This window comes from Bacillus rossius, chromosome 3 (genome assembly GCF_032445375.1).
Source record: "Bacillus rossius redtenbacheri isolate Brsri chromosome 3, Brsri_v3, whole genome shotgun sequence".
Taxonomy (NCBI): Eukaryota; Metazoa; Arthropoda; class Insecta; order Phasmatodea; family Bacillidae; genus Bacillus; species Bacillus rossius.
In genome coordinates this window covers 12,792,100-12,810,111 of record NC_086332.1, presented here as the reverse complement: position 1 = coordinate 12,810,111, position 18,012 = coordinate 12,792,100, and the positions used below count along the sequence as shown (strand labels likewise).

The following is an 18,012-nucleotide window of genomic DNA, read 5'->3' as shown; positions in this document are numbered from 1 at the left end:
TTTATTATTTATAAACGACTGAAAACGTTTTAACTAGTATAATTATTACATTATTATTATTACAGGTTAACGTGGTACAATTAAACATTTTGAATTAAACGATTTTAAGTAATTCCCTTTCTCTTTGCAAACATTTTTATTGTATCTCTTTGCTGAGTGTGATTTTGATTTCAATTTACCACGTTAAAATAGCCTTTTAAGTAGCTTTTATATATAAAAATCTCACTTTAACTGAGGTGTATTCCATAACTTTACCCCCGCCCTCTCCTCTAAGATGGAAGGGAGGAGCTCTAAATCCCTGGGCTTAGGTTCACCCTGACAGTAGGACAACATTCAAAGTATATTTATTGCTAACAGGATTAGTAGGAAAACTGACATATTATGCGGTACGAGCAGATAAAGTTTGCAGTTATGGCTCCGGTAACGTTTGAAGTCTTGAGATTTCTTGATAAATTGTGGGGTTTCAAAAGTTGTACACTGAATAATGTGGAGGGGGTTAAAACGGATTATTAGCCCCCAGTCCCTTAGTCTCTCAATGGCCCTATGTCTAGTGGCAGGACTTGCCGAACTTAGGAGTTAGGTGTAAGTTCCAGTCTTTGATGCCATTTCCCACTCCCTGTGGAAAAATTGAAGATCTTCGCTTATGCTGTTGATTTTTAGGTGTTAATTTCTTGGATAGATTCGCCCATATCAAGTAAACACCAATGAACAGAACATGACTTGAATTATATTCTCATTAAAACGTATAATTTTACTAATAAGCATTTTTTTTAACTCGGTGATTTAGAACAGTTGAACGTAGGAGTGTGTTAATGTGTGGCTTTCATTAAACGTGCCTATAAACCTGAATTACTGAAACTAATACTTGTGGCTACGGGAGAGAGGTCAACACCAAGTCAATGTTGCCTAAAAAACTAGTAATCTATATTTTAGTTTTCTATGTCCCTATTTCAGTTTTCACGTATCTGACTATCATGAAACAAGTTTTGCTGTTAAGGCATGTAGCATGTATAAGTGCAAAATTTGTTTCTAAACTGAAATTAACGTCGACCCTGTTGGGCCTTATTTCCGTCTTCTGGACAATCGCCAATGACGTGCGCCGCGAATATCGCCCTCTTGTTGATCGATTGTTCGAATTTCCACGTTTTTGATAATACGCATGACCTTGCGATGAGGAATACCAAACAGAATTATTATTGTTCCTAACCTTCATCAAGAAATGATTGGCGCCGGCGAACTGGTTGGACATCACTTCGCGCGAAAGATTGCTGTAATCTGTAGCTACAATGATCCTGTGGGAATACCAAGATAGGTGACAGGATTATTGGACAAAGGCCAAGCGCTGATTGACAGAGACATTTCTTATTTACTGTGGTCGTAACCGTGAGCGCGATATTCGACATTTTACTTTTCACAACTAGAAATAGCAAAAAGTCTTACCTTGCTGGTAGTTTGTTGAAACATGTCTACGATTTGCCTCAAACGAACTATTACATAATTCTGGTAACAGAAAAAAAGTTGTTAGTCATCAAACAGTTATAAATAACAAACAAAAAATTACCAGTTCAGCAAATTTTTAATTTGATGGTGTTGTAAAACGCATATATGGTGGGAAACTTTCAACACTCTTATTACATAACTTAGATATGCGGAGTTTGTAACTCTTGATTCATCTACCGTAGTTGTTACAACTTTTCTGGTCTTCAGCCTTCACAGCCATTTAGATAAGTTATAAGGACCACAAGAAAAAAAAAACTTCTACAATATGTATTGTGATGTTCTCCAACCAACATTGATAGAACCGATAAACTTAAAGATATACCTACTTACGAAAGGAATGCGAAACTTGAACGATACCAATTAGAAGATAGTGCCATGATTGTCAGTGCAGTGCTGGGTGTCGCACATCCTCACTGCAGCTCCTGAGGTGGACTGAACCAACCAGGGCTCCGCTCTGCCAGTCTGCGCCAGGGAGGGAGGGTACTCACGATCCAGGGCCACTCCCCCAGGTCGGCGTTCTGGCCGCCGACGATGCGCTCCTGGTCCTCCTGGCCGTTCTTGGCGCCGCACGCGGCGTCGGTGGAGATGCCCGGGTACTCCTCGGGCGGCTCCGTGGTGGTGGTGGTGGGCCGGGTGGGCCGGGTGGTGGGCCGGGTGGGCTTGCTGGGGCGCGGCGGCCGGGTGGGGTGGGTGGGCACCGAGGGCGGCCAGGGCTGGGCGGTGGGTGGCTTGGTGGTGGGCGGCCACGGGTAGGGCGGCCACGGCCTCTTGGTGGTGCTCGTGGTGGCCGGCATGGTGGTGGACTCGATGGGCAGCCCCGGCCAGCCGGGGGAGGGCGGGTGCGTGGGCAGGGGAGGGATGGTGTGGTCGGGCGGGTGGGTGGGCAGCGGGGGAGGCCAGTTGGGCGGGATGGGGTTCAGGTCCACCGACTCCTCCTCCTCGGGTTCCTCCGGCTCCTCCTCTTCCTCCGGCTCCGAGGGCGGCGTGGGCCGCGGCGGCTGGATCGGCCTCACAGTCGTGGGGTTGGTGCAGCACACGCCGAACATCTGGCAACACGGGCGAGTCGCCGGGGTCCAGGGACTCGCGAAGAAACAGTACCAAACATGTTCAATTCTGCATCATTTTTGCCCTGCAAGGATTATGTGCTGTTGCAAGTACGAGTATATCCAAAAATGATTTATAACTGAGTCATCTACATACTATTGTGAGTGTGCCGTTTATCATAATTTTCGGGCACAAGTTTTGAATTTTAAGTTTAATTTTTCATTTTTAGAGAAGGAAACCAAAACATAAAGTTACATTTTTAATTTAATTTAATTTTGATTCCATTACTGTACTCTCCGACGTAATCTTGTGCAACCCAGTGCACCTGCGCTTGTTCGCAGGCCCAATTAGATACTTTTGCTGACGATTGGTTATCGCAGCATCTCGGCCGCAGTTTGCATCACGTTTTCTCCCTGTAACAGTATGACTTTTCGTGCTAGCGAACGCTACCCGAGCCCACCGCTAGCATCTTTCATTTCTCAGAGGCAAGCATAGGTAAGCTGTTTGGCAGCACGTCGAGGAGCATATTACAGTCCTCGGCGACGCCTCGGGACGGTCCACACGATGCTTTTCCCAGGCGACATAGCAAATTTTGACCCCCCTTCCCTCTTCTGCCCCCTGTGGCTTCTTGGGAACTTCAACCCGGAGCATCGACCTCCAGTGAACCCGCGCAGGGTACATGCTCTCTCCAAGGACCTACGCCCTGGTCCGACAGAGCCCTCAGCGAGCTCTAGCGGCAGCAAAAATCCCTAACCTAGCTCTGTCTGCTGGTTGCGAGTGCGCCCAGTGCACTCTAGCGGATGTTTCTGTGACCCTCCGGCCAGTTTCTCCTCTTGGCCGCCAGAGCGCACTACTCATCCCTCCCATAAAAGACAGCTTGTCATAATCTACTTTGGAAGCAGTCGCGGTGCGATTGCGACCTTAGTCCGCCCGCGACACTGGTGAGCGCGCGGCGAGCGCTATTTCCGCCTGCTTAGCCCTCCGGGCATCTTCGGCTACCTTCGGTATCCTCCCACACCCCCACCTTTTGTTCCGGGCCTGAGCGCCCGTGAAAATTACGATGTTTCCCCCCACCAGCAGGGACTTCGGCACGCGGGTCCTTTCTGGCTGGTTATACCGTAATCGTCGGCGCTAGTCTCCACCAAGAAGACCGTCGTAACTTGTACTATGTAGTCAACAGACTACGAGGGATGAACTCCCTGATTTAGATAGAATTGTTTAGCCAGCCAGTAGAGTATTTAATAGTCGAAGTGATATAACGATCCTCTTTCCCCCATTTGTTTTAGGGGAAAATCTAAATTAGTTTGTCTGGCCTCTCGTTGCTCCCTCTGATGTTATTATTGTTATTTACTTAGCTCTGTTTTTGCTCTCACACTTCTGTTTCTTTTACAGCCACTTGGGCATTTATTTTTAATAGTAGCACGAGAGTTAGTTACAAAGTGGTAGCAGAACGTGGTTACATCTATAGGCATATAAGTTTATCCCTGAAACAGAAGATCTTTTGGACACATGTCGAAAGAAATAGGACGCACCTAGCAGGAGTGATCGTGTATGCAGTGTTTTCGGCAGGAAAATTGTTTGTAATTGATCATATTCCTGGCTATGTCAAAATTAGATTAGCAGAATGATTTCAGGCTTACGAAGGTTCGAAAGATTGGGGGGGGGGGGGGTACCTTAGACTGTTTCAGGCAAAGGATGTATAAAAAAAGAGATCTATGGTGTCGACAAACTTGAAGTTTGTTTGAGTCTTACTGGATAATTACTCAACACAACTGCTCGTAGCAGACAAATGTATTTAAAATGCTGCTCTATTTTTCTGCTATTTTTAAACAAATTAAGGGATGAATATATTTGAGGAAGCCAATATATTTTGATAAAATAATGATTGTTGTTATAGGAACTCGAGTGAGCACCTAGAATGATTGTCTGGAACGAGTGGCCAATAGTTTTTTTTTAATATGAGCTGAATGTTTGGGAGAAGAATTTGAAGAGTATTGAAACGAATAAAATAAATCTTTGAAAATAATATCACTTCACGTGATTTAATAACTATACGCTATCAATTGAAGGGACCAACTTGACATGAAGGTTTCTACGAAAGAGTACAGAAATTATTAAAATACTGAAATTATATTATCATTTTACTTAATTTAATATGCAAGAGGATTAAATATAGATGATATGTAATGAATTCCAGGAAAACATGCAATGGGCTTGTAAACAATTTGTACCATGGCTATGATATTACAGTGAGAAAACTGAAGTCACGTTTAATATAAAAATACACTTTTGTAATAAAATGCAGTTCGTATTTTAAACGCAAGCTTTATTTTAAGTAGCTGTAGAAGTAAGTTTGATGACTTATGGATGATGAAACAACTTTGTTTTGTGATAACCTTCTGGTTCTTGCACAACTATCTCAAAATGTTCTAAAAGACAATATATAGAATTTAAGTACAGCGGTATAAATTAATTGAACTTGGCATGCCAATGTTATGGAACTGCAATTGAAACACAACAGACAGTGTCATTTACCGGATATTGGGTCTCAAGTTTCTCTCGACAACCATTTTATCTCGAATATCTAAAGTCATGCCGTTAAGACTTGCTTATATGGAAAGCTTTAATTCATAATTTGAAAGTAAATTTTATCGCAAACATCGGGTGGCCTTAAGAAAGAGCTTCCATATTTCACTACGGCGAGCAATTTCCATATTAATGTAACTTGATATTTAATTCAGTGAACCTTATTTGGCCAACGTAATTATTCGCTGGAGAAGGAATGAGGAAGGAGGCAGTGGAAGCCCAGGTAAAATTAATTTTCCATTTATTTTTGCTAAGATATTTCCAGACACTTGTCAATTACAGTTATTTTCCCCTTAAAGAGCTCACACCCATCGCTCAGCAAAGCACTCATCACGTATTTTTTCAACAGGATTTTCATAGACCGTTTAAAACTAATATACTGTTTTGGTTCTTTTACAATTTAAATACTTCGCGAGAAAAAAAAAGAAGTAATGAAACCATCATTGTAGTGATAATTTCACTTCGTAGGACTTGACGTACAAATTCAAAAATTTTATATCTGGTTAAATGTATTGCATAAATAATAAAATGATCTACTAAATTCTAATATTATTACCCACTGATTATCAATAAGTGAAAAATATATACATTGTCCCTAAATACTTCGTATGAGCAACAAATTGAAGGAAAAAAATTATTCACCTCGGGAATAACAGGTGAGAGAAGGGATCTAACTGTAAGTGGACGTATGTATCACCGTCACTTCTGGACATACATCAGGTTTTGTTACAACCGCCGAGAGGATAGAGATGTAGGGACCGGACTCCTTGGACGCGCGCATCTTGTGACGCGTACAGTCCACTCTCAAAAATATCGACGTGTGGGGGTGCACGTTCTGACTGGAAGTAAATTGTGAAATGTAGAACATAAACTGAATGGCGGTCCAACCCCCTCAGAACACTGTGCAATGGTTTTAACCTGGAAGGCCAAAAAACGAACGCGGAGGCTGAAGGGACACGATCAGATGTTTTTGCAACAATGAGTACACATCCAAGCAGTTCTGAGCGTGTCATATGTGTATTCAGACCTGCGATGAGAGTACAGTGTCGAATTGGTGGGAGTACAGGCATCAAGATATATCTGTCTCAACAAGTTGACTGATTTTAGACTCATGCACATGTAAAATATATTCTGAAACAATGTGATGAAAACAAAAAGTAATTTATTCACTAAATTTTTTTAATTAAGTGTGATTGATGGTTTATAATTAATAGGTACATCAAAACCCACGCTTTTTTTCAATAAGGCCTCATGCATGCTTAGTAAGTTTACGTAGTTAACTGTTTAATTTAATACTATGTCACATCACTATAAATTGTTTAATATTATACAATAAAAACCATGCACCAAAGTGGGAACTCATGACACATTATTTTTGCAGTTCCGATAGTAAGCCAGCAGTTAGTGTTATGATAGTAAGCCTACAGTTAGTGTTCCGAGAGTAAGCTTACAGTAAGTGTTCTGATAGTAAGCCGATAGTTAGTGTTGGGTCAAGATAGAGGTAGGGTTTGCGTGACAGACCTCCGAGAAGGGCTTCGAGCCACTACCTTACCAACTTGGTGCTCACAAAACAAAAATGGAGTAATGTCGTCGACCCTGGTCCCAGAGACAATGGCTGCCGAGCACCTTACGAACTTGTTCCTGCGGGGCTAACATAAAATATGTGTGCTGTTCCCTTCATCAATATCCTTGCGATTAGTGGAAGTTACGTGAATAAAGATGCAATATATCGCAATATTGTACACTAACGGCAATACGATACACACTTTGATTCTCAATCAGTGATTTGAAACAGTGAAATATTAGTAACGAAAATTTCTACTATCATGTGGTTGCTGGCTTATAAATCAGTGTACCTACTTCACTGTGAACTTGGGGTTAAAAAAAAAAAAAATTGTTGATATCCAGTGACTCAAAAGGAGCGGTCTCAACATATTCGAAACCAAATGTCATTTATTTGGAAGAGTCAAAACTAATTTAAATTTCGAGTGCATATTTGCACCACAAAAGTCACATCGACAAATCGACGCTAACTTCGCCAAAATTAGTATTATTGAACTGGCTTATTGGTACAGGTATCGGAAAGACGTTGCAAATTTCAAGCAGATATCGACAACACAAGGACATAGACCTAGACTAAGACAGAGTTAAACATAAAGTATTTTATATGTGGTTAAATTTGTAATCAATACCTGTCTTGTGGGAAGGAGATCACGATAGGCCTATGTAAGTAGGAAATCATTATTTGTAATATCTGTTACGTTCGTTTTAACCGAATTCAGAGGCGTGTGTTATAATTAGAGACCCGAAAAATTCGCGGGTTCATTTCGTGTTACGCTAAAATTAAATTATTATACCTTAGTGCTGCTTCTGTCATTGGTTCACTGTTAATCTGGAGGACTGAGGGCCAATTAGAGACCCTCACTCATAGAAGTGCCGAATCACAGGCCATACCCAGTCGAGACGACTCACAAGTCAGCAGCCAATGAACAGTTGGCATTTGCCCGAGTGTATAGAGGATATTGGAGTCTATTCTAGAGGTCATTGAACCCGCGAATTTTCCGGGTCTCTAGTTGTAAGCATTTACAAAGTAATGTACTTTTTTGAAGCAGAACTTATAGAACACAAAAAAAAACTAAACATTTTTTATGAGTGAATCTTACACTTCCAATGTTTTAAATCTTTGCTTAAAATCACAACTGAAGCTTCAAATAAGACCAATAGCATATTTCTTGGTGGAGTAAAATCAAAAAATTAGAAAGAGCTTTGATTGATTTGCTTAGTCGAAGCTTTTTGCACAGTCCTGGTTTCCAGGAACAAATTTTGTTTCAGAACTAGCTCTTGTGGATTGAAGATTAAATTCTTAACAGTGTAAGGTCTAGGTAATGAAGTTATGGTTTCGGTTCCTACGAGACGCTAAAACATAATTTTTTTTAGTTCGTTGTTGTGAAAAAAGAATAGCCTATTTTTCAAACCGGGTTTCAAACACGGGAATTTCGACCCCCTAACTGAACTGCAAGTCTCACAGAAAGTTCAAGACTAAGTATGTAATACTGGTTGTATTAAGTTTGTGGTAGAATTAACTTAATAAAACAAACGCCGGAGACGGCGTGGTAACGGGCGGTACCTGTCGGCCGGACGCGCTGAAGTAGCTGCAGGTGTCGTACAGCCCCAGCACCCAGGTCTCCCAGTTGTTGAGCTCGGGCAGCTTGAAGTAGGGGTAGCAGGCGCGGAAGCTGGTGCAGCGGCCCAGCACGCCCTTGCTGGAGAAGCAGGGTCCGGGGGGGATGACGCCCGGCCAGCCGCCGAACTGCCTGATCTCCCTCTTCGCCGTCTGATTGGTCGGCGCCGCCCTCGCCTGCCGTCTGCCCGCCGGCGGGAGACCTGCGCACGCCGCGCCCGCACCTCTTTGTCCGGGCGAACACTTCTTCACCACCCGCCCCCCGCTTGCGCGCATCTATCTCTCTTCCACTCGATTGGAACAACCATCGATTTGACTTTTTCGAGGCACATCAAACTTGAAACACTCCCATTCGTTTCCTACTTTTCCTATCATCGTCCTATGCTTAACAGAATAACACAGATTGGAAGAAGTTAAATAGCAAACATGTATAAAAGTTATAGTTAAAATAATCTCTTCGTTAAAGTAATAAACATATTTGAATTAATGAGTGCAAATAAAAGTAAATTTATCAATTAAATTGTATATTTCATTTCACTCCTTCTTTGTATCCATACAAAATAGTGATAAATCAATTAAAATGATTCTATTTTATTCATAAAAGTATGCAATCATTTCATCAATGTTTTGTTATGACGTTGTCACGTTAAACTATCGTCCGTAAACCGACTTTACAGACAACCAATTTTTTTTTTTTTTTTTAAGCACCTTCCAGACCTTCCACACCTTGTTGCAAGTCTACACATATTGACTAACAAGCTCTAATCTGTAAGCTCCGCGGCTACAACTGTCATGATAATCACATCAGTTCACAAATTCAACAAGTAGCCAAAGCTAAGTTCTATGCCATGATCACGAAAAAAAAAAATATATCACGGAAGCTAACATGGAGAAGCCTAATAACCCCTCAAGGCCCCGGCCACCTCGGTACACATACGGCGTCCAGGACTTTAGAAGGAAAAAAACTCGATTTTAAATCTGCTAACGATATCTCAGTACGAAAATAATTTTAGAGTACGCTGAGGGTGTATCAGTTGTTTTGTTCCCGTATTTTTTAGGAGAGTGAAAGCAGCTAAACGTGTGTTTTCAGAGTAAATTTAGGCATTAAATATCCCGTAGAGATTCTTTGAAGCACGAAAGGGCCTTGCATTACACCTTTATTTTCAATTCTCCGCCATATCATGTTATGGTTACCATCCAACTCTAATAGTTGCCCTATGCCCGACGAGAAGACTGCGCGCCAGTTCAGAGCCTTGCGCTAGAAACATAGTGAACGTCGCACTCTATATTCCGCCTCACTGACACAAACACAACCCTGTCCATGCGGCTCATTGCATTATATTATTTAAGTGCATATACTTATTCAATAAATACACAACGGCAATGAAAGTCTAAATTAGCAACGTTTGTATTTAAAATGTTTCTTGGAATCGTGAATAAAAATCTTCAAAACGTTGCGTGACCTTGTTGGCTGAAGAATGTTAGCACGCTGGGCTTTTCTCGATACTTGGCAAGTCCTTTTATGACTTTCGCATGTGAGAAACATGGCGGATGGGATTTCTAGTGGAATTAAAGTTTTTCATATCATAGTACTTTGCCGCTGTTCTTACCTGCCTTATTTCAACCCCATATCTACTTTACTGCCTAGCGACTAATTTATCTACAGTGTACAGCAAATTGCTGCACTACTTCTTCAGAACTCCCTCATAACACTGCTTGCAGCGGAATAAACGAAAATGGTTTATGATTTTTACTTTTAAAAATGATATCAAATTATTTTAATGCTATAGTGATGAAAAATTTTATATATTGTGTTTTTAATTTTTTTTAAATTTTGTTGAGTGGTTCAATTCTACTAACCACGAGAGATCACTGGATTGTTAACTTTCAGGGCAAGGTACACAGGCTACGTCGCTATCATAAAATCAGTTTTTACAATCGAGTCTTTTTTTTTAACAGTCAAACAGTTTTAACGAGATGAGGCGTAGTGAGATTTTTACAGATCGAATCAGTCCAAAAAACTTGTTTATCACAAAACAAAAACCTCATGTTCTGCGTAGTAAATGATAGCTCCTTGGTAATCATAGTATACGCAAAGTGCTTAGCAGACGTGCGTGGCGTGTTGCAGCTCATTGAGTGGCAAGGCGCCACCCGCGCGTCTCGTGCCCACGTCATAGAGCATGCTAGGGCATAGAGTGTATCACATGCTCGGGCATAGAGTGTATTACATGCTCGCGTATTATTTGAGGAGGCTACACCGGTATTTGTATCTCTTATTCACAGAAGCCTCGTTGTGGTGCAGACCTGGCATCCTAAACGAACTGCATTCGAGTAAATTTTAATAGAAGCAGTAAAGATACTGCAAGCTCGGAAAACGAATTACGGCATACATAATCACAATGAAGATATGTCTGATAGTAAAAATATTTCAGTAATGGAAACAAGGGAAGGCTTATTACACGCAGCTTTATATTTCAAGCTAACAAAATTGTGTTAAAAAAATCATTACTTAACCGATTATTTAAATATTAATCACAAAATTGAAACTTTCTAATACGAACCACTTTAGTTGCAGTTTACTTATCCAACAAGGCTCACATTAACATACTTCTTAAGTGGGTAGCATGTGTGGCTCAAATTAGCTGGTTTCCAAATTCCCCGTTCAAGGCACTGTGATTAGAGACATGCATTTTTCGTGAAAGATTTCAAGACTATCTGATAGTTAAAACAACGTAACATCGATTGTGTTTCGTGATTTGTTGAGTTTCTTTCAGGTACATTTATACTTTTGGTACAGGAATCGCAGCGATTCAGAGCGGAAGACAGCGCGTCCTGAACGGCTTGGTCAAATAAGGCAATTGCTTCTATTGCAAAATGCCAGCAATCACAAGGTAAAACTCCTGAAGCGAGCATAACTTTTTGCAGTCTAATGAGCGTTCAGAGTATTTCGACATGGCTCTAACGATACTTAGGGCCATGCATATTTCGCAAAAAAAAAATTCCGAGATTACCTGAAAGTTACAACACCGTAGCATCGTCTGTGTTTCGTGATTGGGTGAGTTTCTTTCAGGTACATGTGTACCGTTAGAACACCAATCACAGTGATTCAGCGCGGAAGCAAACGTGTCCTAAGTGGCTCGGTCAAATAAGGCAACGACTTCTCTCGCAGACGTCCGCCAATCTCAAGGAAGAAACAGCTGGTGCGATTATGCCTTGTTTCAGACTATGAAATGGGCTTTCAGAATTTTTTTGCGAAAAAAAACCTGCCCCTAACGATACTACATTTCTTCAGTTTCATACACCTTCTATTCATTTAACTAATGATCTGTACACACTTGCGTAGTAAACGATACTTATAGCACAGCTTTACATTTGCTTACGTTCTTGGGTCAAAAGCTGTTAAAATAATATTAACTGCGTCAAGAAGGTGTACTCTAATAAATTAAAGTACTTCTACGGACATTTCCAGGAGAATCCCCGTCAAATGAACTAATGGCTCTTTAAAAAGCCAGACCACTTATTGTGTGTAACTACTGTTGTAAACTGGGTAAACATGCTTGTAGAATGAAGAAGAGTGTTTTTGCTACGGACTTGACAAGTTATGAAGATATTCTTTTGAGTAATATTTGAAGTAGGTAAAACTCAATAGCGGTAAGCTCTCGTATATGCCCGTGTAACCAATTTTCCTGGTGAATAAAAAGTAAAAAGGTTCAAAAATGTTTTCAAATATTATGTTTTCGAAAATTTTAATTTCTCCTGGAACCAATCCCGATTAGGGAATATTAGGAGATATGTGGTCATTCTTTTTATTTATGAGCCGATTTTCTTGTCTTCTTTCAAAGCTTTCTTGGGGACACAGGTTTCATGTTGTCATTAGCATTATTGTTACACTCAATGTTCTGTCATACTAAGCTTCCTGATTGGTAACTTTAATACTTATTTTATAATACATTCTGATTCGCACATGTGCACGTCTAATAATTCACTAATCACTTATAAGCTTGGCTCTTGCCGAATACATTTTTTTTGTAATAATGTAAGGCCATGCAACTTATTCAAAGTGATTATTAAGCGAATGAACTACATGACAAAGCCACAGTAACGTGTCCCTAACAAGGTCCATGCACGGATGTGAAGTGCCTCGCTCGACGCTGGACGGACAGGGAAGTCTACGATTTACAAATACTTTAAAATGTCGTTGCTGAACATTTTGCGTCTTGTTTCGTTCTTGCGTGGAGTATAAAACAAGCCTTGAAAACGCCATAGCTAGAGACCTGCAAAATTCGCGGATTCATTCGGTGATAGGCTAGAATTCAAACACATATACCTCTTAGATAATTTTGCTATTGGCTTACTGTTCATCTGGACGAATCTCAACCAGTTATAAACCCTCAACCAAAGAAGGATCGAATCACAGACAAACCAGCTGAGACGACTTACGAGTCGGCAGCCAATGAACTTGCGTTATTTGCCCGAGTGTACAGGGGTATGTGCAGTCTATCCTGAAGGCCATCAAAACCGCGAATTTTGGAGGTCTCTAGCCATAGCTTAGAAACAGCTTAGAAACATAGAACTTAGAACTATTACAAGCCTACAACCTATCACAAACTAGAATCACATAACTTAGAATTCGTTATGTTATACTGTTTTGCTCGATTACTCACGTTGTTGAAACAAAATTTATTCTTTAAGTATCATAAGAAAGTTAGTTATATCCTTCCAGAATTTAATTGATATTCTTTCAAAGGCACGGAAAGTAATAAAACGATACATGTGTACGGAAATAGATCCTGAAATACGGAAATTCCATGCTACTGGTATGGAAATCCAGCATAGGAGATTTGGCAATGCTGCGGCTCATGGGGGATTTTTTTCCCCCTGTTCTACGAGTAATATCTTATGCATATAGCGTAGGTTGTAAACTGAAAAAAAGGGCAAAGCTAAGTAAAAAAAAATGGTTTTGATCAAACCGTCCTGTAGACACGTTTTAAATTTATTTTCTAAATATTTTTGTGTGTAGCTACTAAGAAAACACTAAAATTTCTCTACGCGTCGATAATTAAGGAACTGTTTAAGGTTATTACTCCGGCTGCTGTGTTTTGGAACGAGGCGTGTCAGAGTTCTCCGGGCGGAGTATTAAAAATGACGACCCGTGTTTAGAGGAAGGACTGGGCGGCGGTAATAGACACCCTCGGCGCCGCTATAATGAGGAGAACATGGCGTGTTCCGGGGGACGTATGTAATGACTCCGCCGGCGGCTGGCCGCGACAGTCGGTGCCTGGGTAAAGTCACGTGACTAGCCTTTTGCTCTGGGGCGCCAGCCAACACCCACTAACTAGACCCCAGATATCCAGTATCAGGCTGTAAGGATCTCAGAGGAAGTGTACATCAGTAACATCGAAGACAACATACGAAACACTGCAATGCCACCTCCCGATATCTTATAATTTCCTGATATCACAGAGACACAAACAACAAGCAATATTTGGACCAAATATACAACCTAACCGACCACTTTTAATATTTGAATGCATTTTTCCTGCGCAAAAATAAAACAAATCCCGAAGTTGGCCGAAGGTGAATTCTTCGGGTGTAATCGGGAATGGCAGAACTTTATGTGCATCTTAGGTCTCCCTACAGTAAGTAGTTTATTTATTTAATTTTTTTATTGTAAAATTGACGAGATTGGGTTATTTGTTCAACCCGCCAGCCAGCTTTTTGAGCGAGCCGCATCATGATAGTATCAAGCTATTAGGAGCGAAGAGGAGGTGTACATCTTTAACACTATGCAACGAAATGTCACCACCAAACAACTTATAATATCCTTACACCAAGTTGACATATATACAAACTGCAATGAATTAAAGGTTATTTTTAAACAAGTTAGTGTTTGCAATACCAGGCTATCAGGACTCTAGAGGAGGTATCAGGGTTAGTGCATTGTCAGCCCAATAACAAACACTACAAGTGTTCATAAAATGCCAGTATTACTTATCTGTTTTTTGTCTGGATTCTGAATTACACAAAAACTACTGAGCGAGTTTAAATTAAAATAATTTCGGCTAACTTTCACTAGTCTAGATATACTATTATGAAATTCCACAAAGGGAGTGAAAAGGGGGTAAATATTGTTTTATGATAGTAAATTCATCTACATATTGAACATGACCAAAACCTTCAACTACCTGTTACCATTTTACGAAATTTAACCCCCAAGAGGAAAGGATGAATTTTAGTTCAAATAAAAAATAGTTATATTTCTTAGAACTTAGCACAATGGGAGATAAGATACTCAACACAAAAATATCGTACGCGAAGAGTCGCGTAGTATTCGAAATTTTACCTTTATGGTAGTGAGAGCATGGAAAGATTATTTTAATAATAATAATATTTAATATCCATGTAATAATCAAATGGCGTGGAAGACACGAAAAAAAAATTACATTAAGTGTAATGTAGTGACTAGTTTTTGTTTATTAAAATAATGTTGCTAAGATGTTGGAAATGGTGTGAGCTTAGTTTAGTAATAAAAATTAATGTGTCTGAAACTATAGAATCTTATGTAAGACTTTTAGTTTGTAAAATAAACATACCGGAACTGCAAACTTCTCTACACCACTTCCTATAATTGCACCCCAAGATGTTTAAAATAGGATTGTTTTAAAAACAAAAATCTTATCTCTAAAGCTGAGAAGTGAGGGGTAAGAAACTAAAGAAAACAAAATAAAGAGTGACGTAGTGTAACTTAACGACTTTTTATGAATTAAGTAGCTAAGTTGGAAATGAGTTAGGCTTGATTTCACAATAAAACTCATAATTACACGTGAAGAGAATAATATGAATATATGACAAACAAAAACACAAAAGCCTACAAATTCACTGTTCCATTTTTCGAAATTCTGCCTCTAAGAGAAGTAGGAAACTGGGGATGACTAATACACATAACCGTTGTTTAAGGCCTCGATTTCAGTTCAGCCGCAAAGAGTTCTGAAGCACTCACCTCTGCTTTGAAAATAACTGTAATCTGCAGTATTATCACCACATAATAGTATAGAAAAATTTATGTATATTAAAAAAATTGATCATGCACACTAAATTATTATTGCAACTTAAAACATAGGCAGTAAGTAGGCTTGATTAAAAAAATTAAAAACATGGCTATGCATGTTCAATTCTATGCATTTTATAGCTGTGGAAACACAAAAAATTAACTTCTAAGAGTTGACAATGACGCAACTAGTCAAAAAGAAAGTTTTTAAGCACAAATACTTGCCATAAATATTTACAAAAAAAAAAAAACAGAAAGTGTGTAGCTCGTATACTATGGTGACAAAATTTAAAATAGGACATAACCTGTTATGTGTATATGATGTAAGATCGGAGGGGACTGTCATTAAACGAAACTAAGGCAGGAAACGATTGAAGTATTAACGTCTGCAGTCGTGGATTTACTGTAAAAAAAAAAAAAAAAAAAAACAGTGAAAAATCATTGTAGCAGCAGAAATAATTACCGAATAATCAGTGTGAATCGGTCAATGATTTAATTAGTAGGGTTCCTCTGATTCACGTGGAGCAGTTAAAAACTTATTTGCGAGCCAGGCGACTCCGAAAATCGCGCTGTTCCTACCATTTTGTGATTCGGAGTGTACGTCCGGGCAGGTTCCGAAATAAAAATAAGTACACGCGCGTCAAATAAACAATGGGCGGGTACACGGACGTCGTGTGTGTGTTTCCCCATCCGGGAGGTGGGGCGATCCCTTCTTCGCGCTAAATGGTCGCTCCGAGCTGGCAACGCGCAATTAGCGTTGGCTGACGTCCTCTCTGTCGGCCGAGTCTCTCCCCTCCTGCACCCCCAAGCCTCCAGTCACGTCGCAAGCGGTCTCCACCACTGGGGGAGAAACTCGAGAAGCCTAAGATGTCCATCAAGTTCTGTCCCTGCCCGAACACGCCAGAATATTCACCTTCGGCCAACCTCGGGATTTGTTTTATTTTTGCGCAGGAAAAATGAATTCAAATATTAAAAGTGGTCGGTTAGGTTAGCTACATTAAAACACTTTAAAACACTATGGACGGTTATTTAGGTTAGTATAGCTACATTAAAATAAACAGAGAAATATAAATATATATAAATGAACCCGAGGTTGGTCGAATGTGAATATTCGGGCGTGTTCGGGCAGAAATAGAACTTGATGCACATCTTAGACTTCCCGAGAAACTCCCAATTGCCGAGACAGAGATATAGTTTTCCGAAGCAGTTCCGGGCCCACCCGCCAAATAGCAGCTTTCATATTATATACTAGCTGCCCGACCTGGCTTCGCACGGCTATACTAATGGAAAAAAATTAAGCCACATCGCCCATTTACAGTAATGGTAAATAAAAATAATACAGTGAAAATTTATTACAATGCTGTATAATGTACCGGAGAGAAAATGAATAGCACCAATGGTTTCCCGACTCGTGCACGCAACGTACAACTGATGTACCCGTACTTCGCTACGGCAGTCTACAGGCAGATCACTCTTGCGCCGATCATTATACATGCCCCTCCTTGTGGGTACGCCACTGCCGCGCGATGCCCGTTGCCATGGAGACGCAGAAGGCATGAACAATGCAAAATCCTGTTCTCATGCAGACAAAGTACCCACTGTTGCCTGGTTTTAACCACCCATGGGATCTAATTTTCGGAAGATGTCATCCTGCGTAACATAAGGAACATTACTGTGAAGTTTCAAGTGTGTAAAATATATATACTTTAAAAAAGGGCAATAAAAACAAATTAAACACAGAGAGAGGGGAAAAAAAACAATAGTTTAGGTTTGCGATTTAAAGTGATAAAAAGTATTTAAATACTAATTGAACTCTTATGAGGGTACTGATTGCTTCGTTGTTAATATCACACAGGTGTTTTTTTACTTGTATGGGAAAATTAAGAATGATAAGGCATCTAGTGCGTGGCAACAATGTTAATAGGCAATAGAAAATAAACTTTATAGCGCCTGCGGCATTGTCAACACACACTTCGTACGTGTACTGCATGTTGTATCTAACCCCCTCCAACGCATTTGATTCTAAATTGGACTTTTAGTAAGGATCCCTAATAGTATTGATAATATAATATAGCATATATGCTTCCTCGATAAATGTACTATCCAACACTGAAATAATGTTTCAAATCGGACCAGTGGTTTCTGAGATTAGCGCGTTCAAACAAACAAACAAATAAACAAACTCTTCAGCTTTATAATATTAGTATAGATTACTAACATAACAATATTAATTGTGAGAAGTAATGCATTAGCTGTTATCAGGAAAACAAAACAGTGAGTATTATTTCAGTTTATTTAGGTAGCTACATTTTTTCTTGTGGTGTGGCATACTAGAAATTCTGCATTTTCTACTGATTTATATAGAATTGTTCTTAAATATAAAACCGTATTAAGGATTTTCTTGAAATTTTTAAATTTCAAATCTAACTTATTTCCATCTTAACTACTTAATTTAAAAAAATCCATAAAATTACACTACTCATTATTTATTAAATAAGTTAATGTTTAATGTTGGGAATATTAAAAAAAATATTTCAGTTGTTTAAGCAAAAAAATTATATATACCAACAAAACCTTAGTGTTATAATGATTGTTTTAAAATGTTTCAGGTAATAATTTAGTAATGCCAATGAAGTATAACTTCTAACGTGTG

General features: G+C 39.6%; 1 protein-coding gene across 1 annotated transcript in view; it reads right to left on the bottom strand.

Moving 5' to 3' along the window:
• LOC134530015 (proclotting enzyme-like) overlaps positions 1-18,012 on the bottom strand; it is an 80,089-nt gene that overhangs the window by 12,658 nt on the left and 49,419 nt on the right. Inside the window, exons 2-3 of the mRNA XM_063364542.1 lie at positions 8,258-8,514; positions 1,989-2,546 (exon numbers count right to left, since the gene is read on the bottom strand). Coding sequence (XP_063220612.1) covers positions 1,989-2,546; positions 8,258-8,514 — 815 coding nt within the window. The remainder of the gene's footprint in view (positions 1-1,988; positions 2,547-8,257; positions 8,515-18,012) is intronic.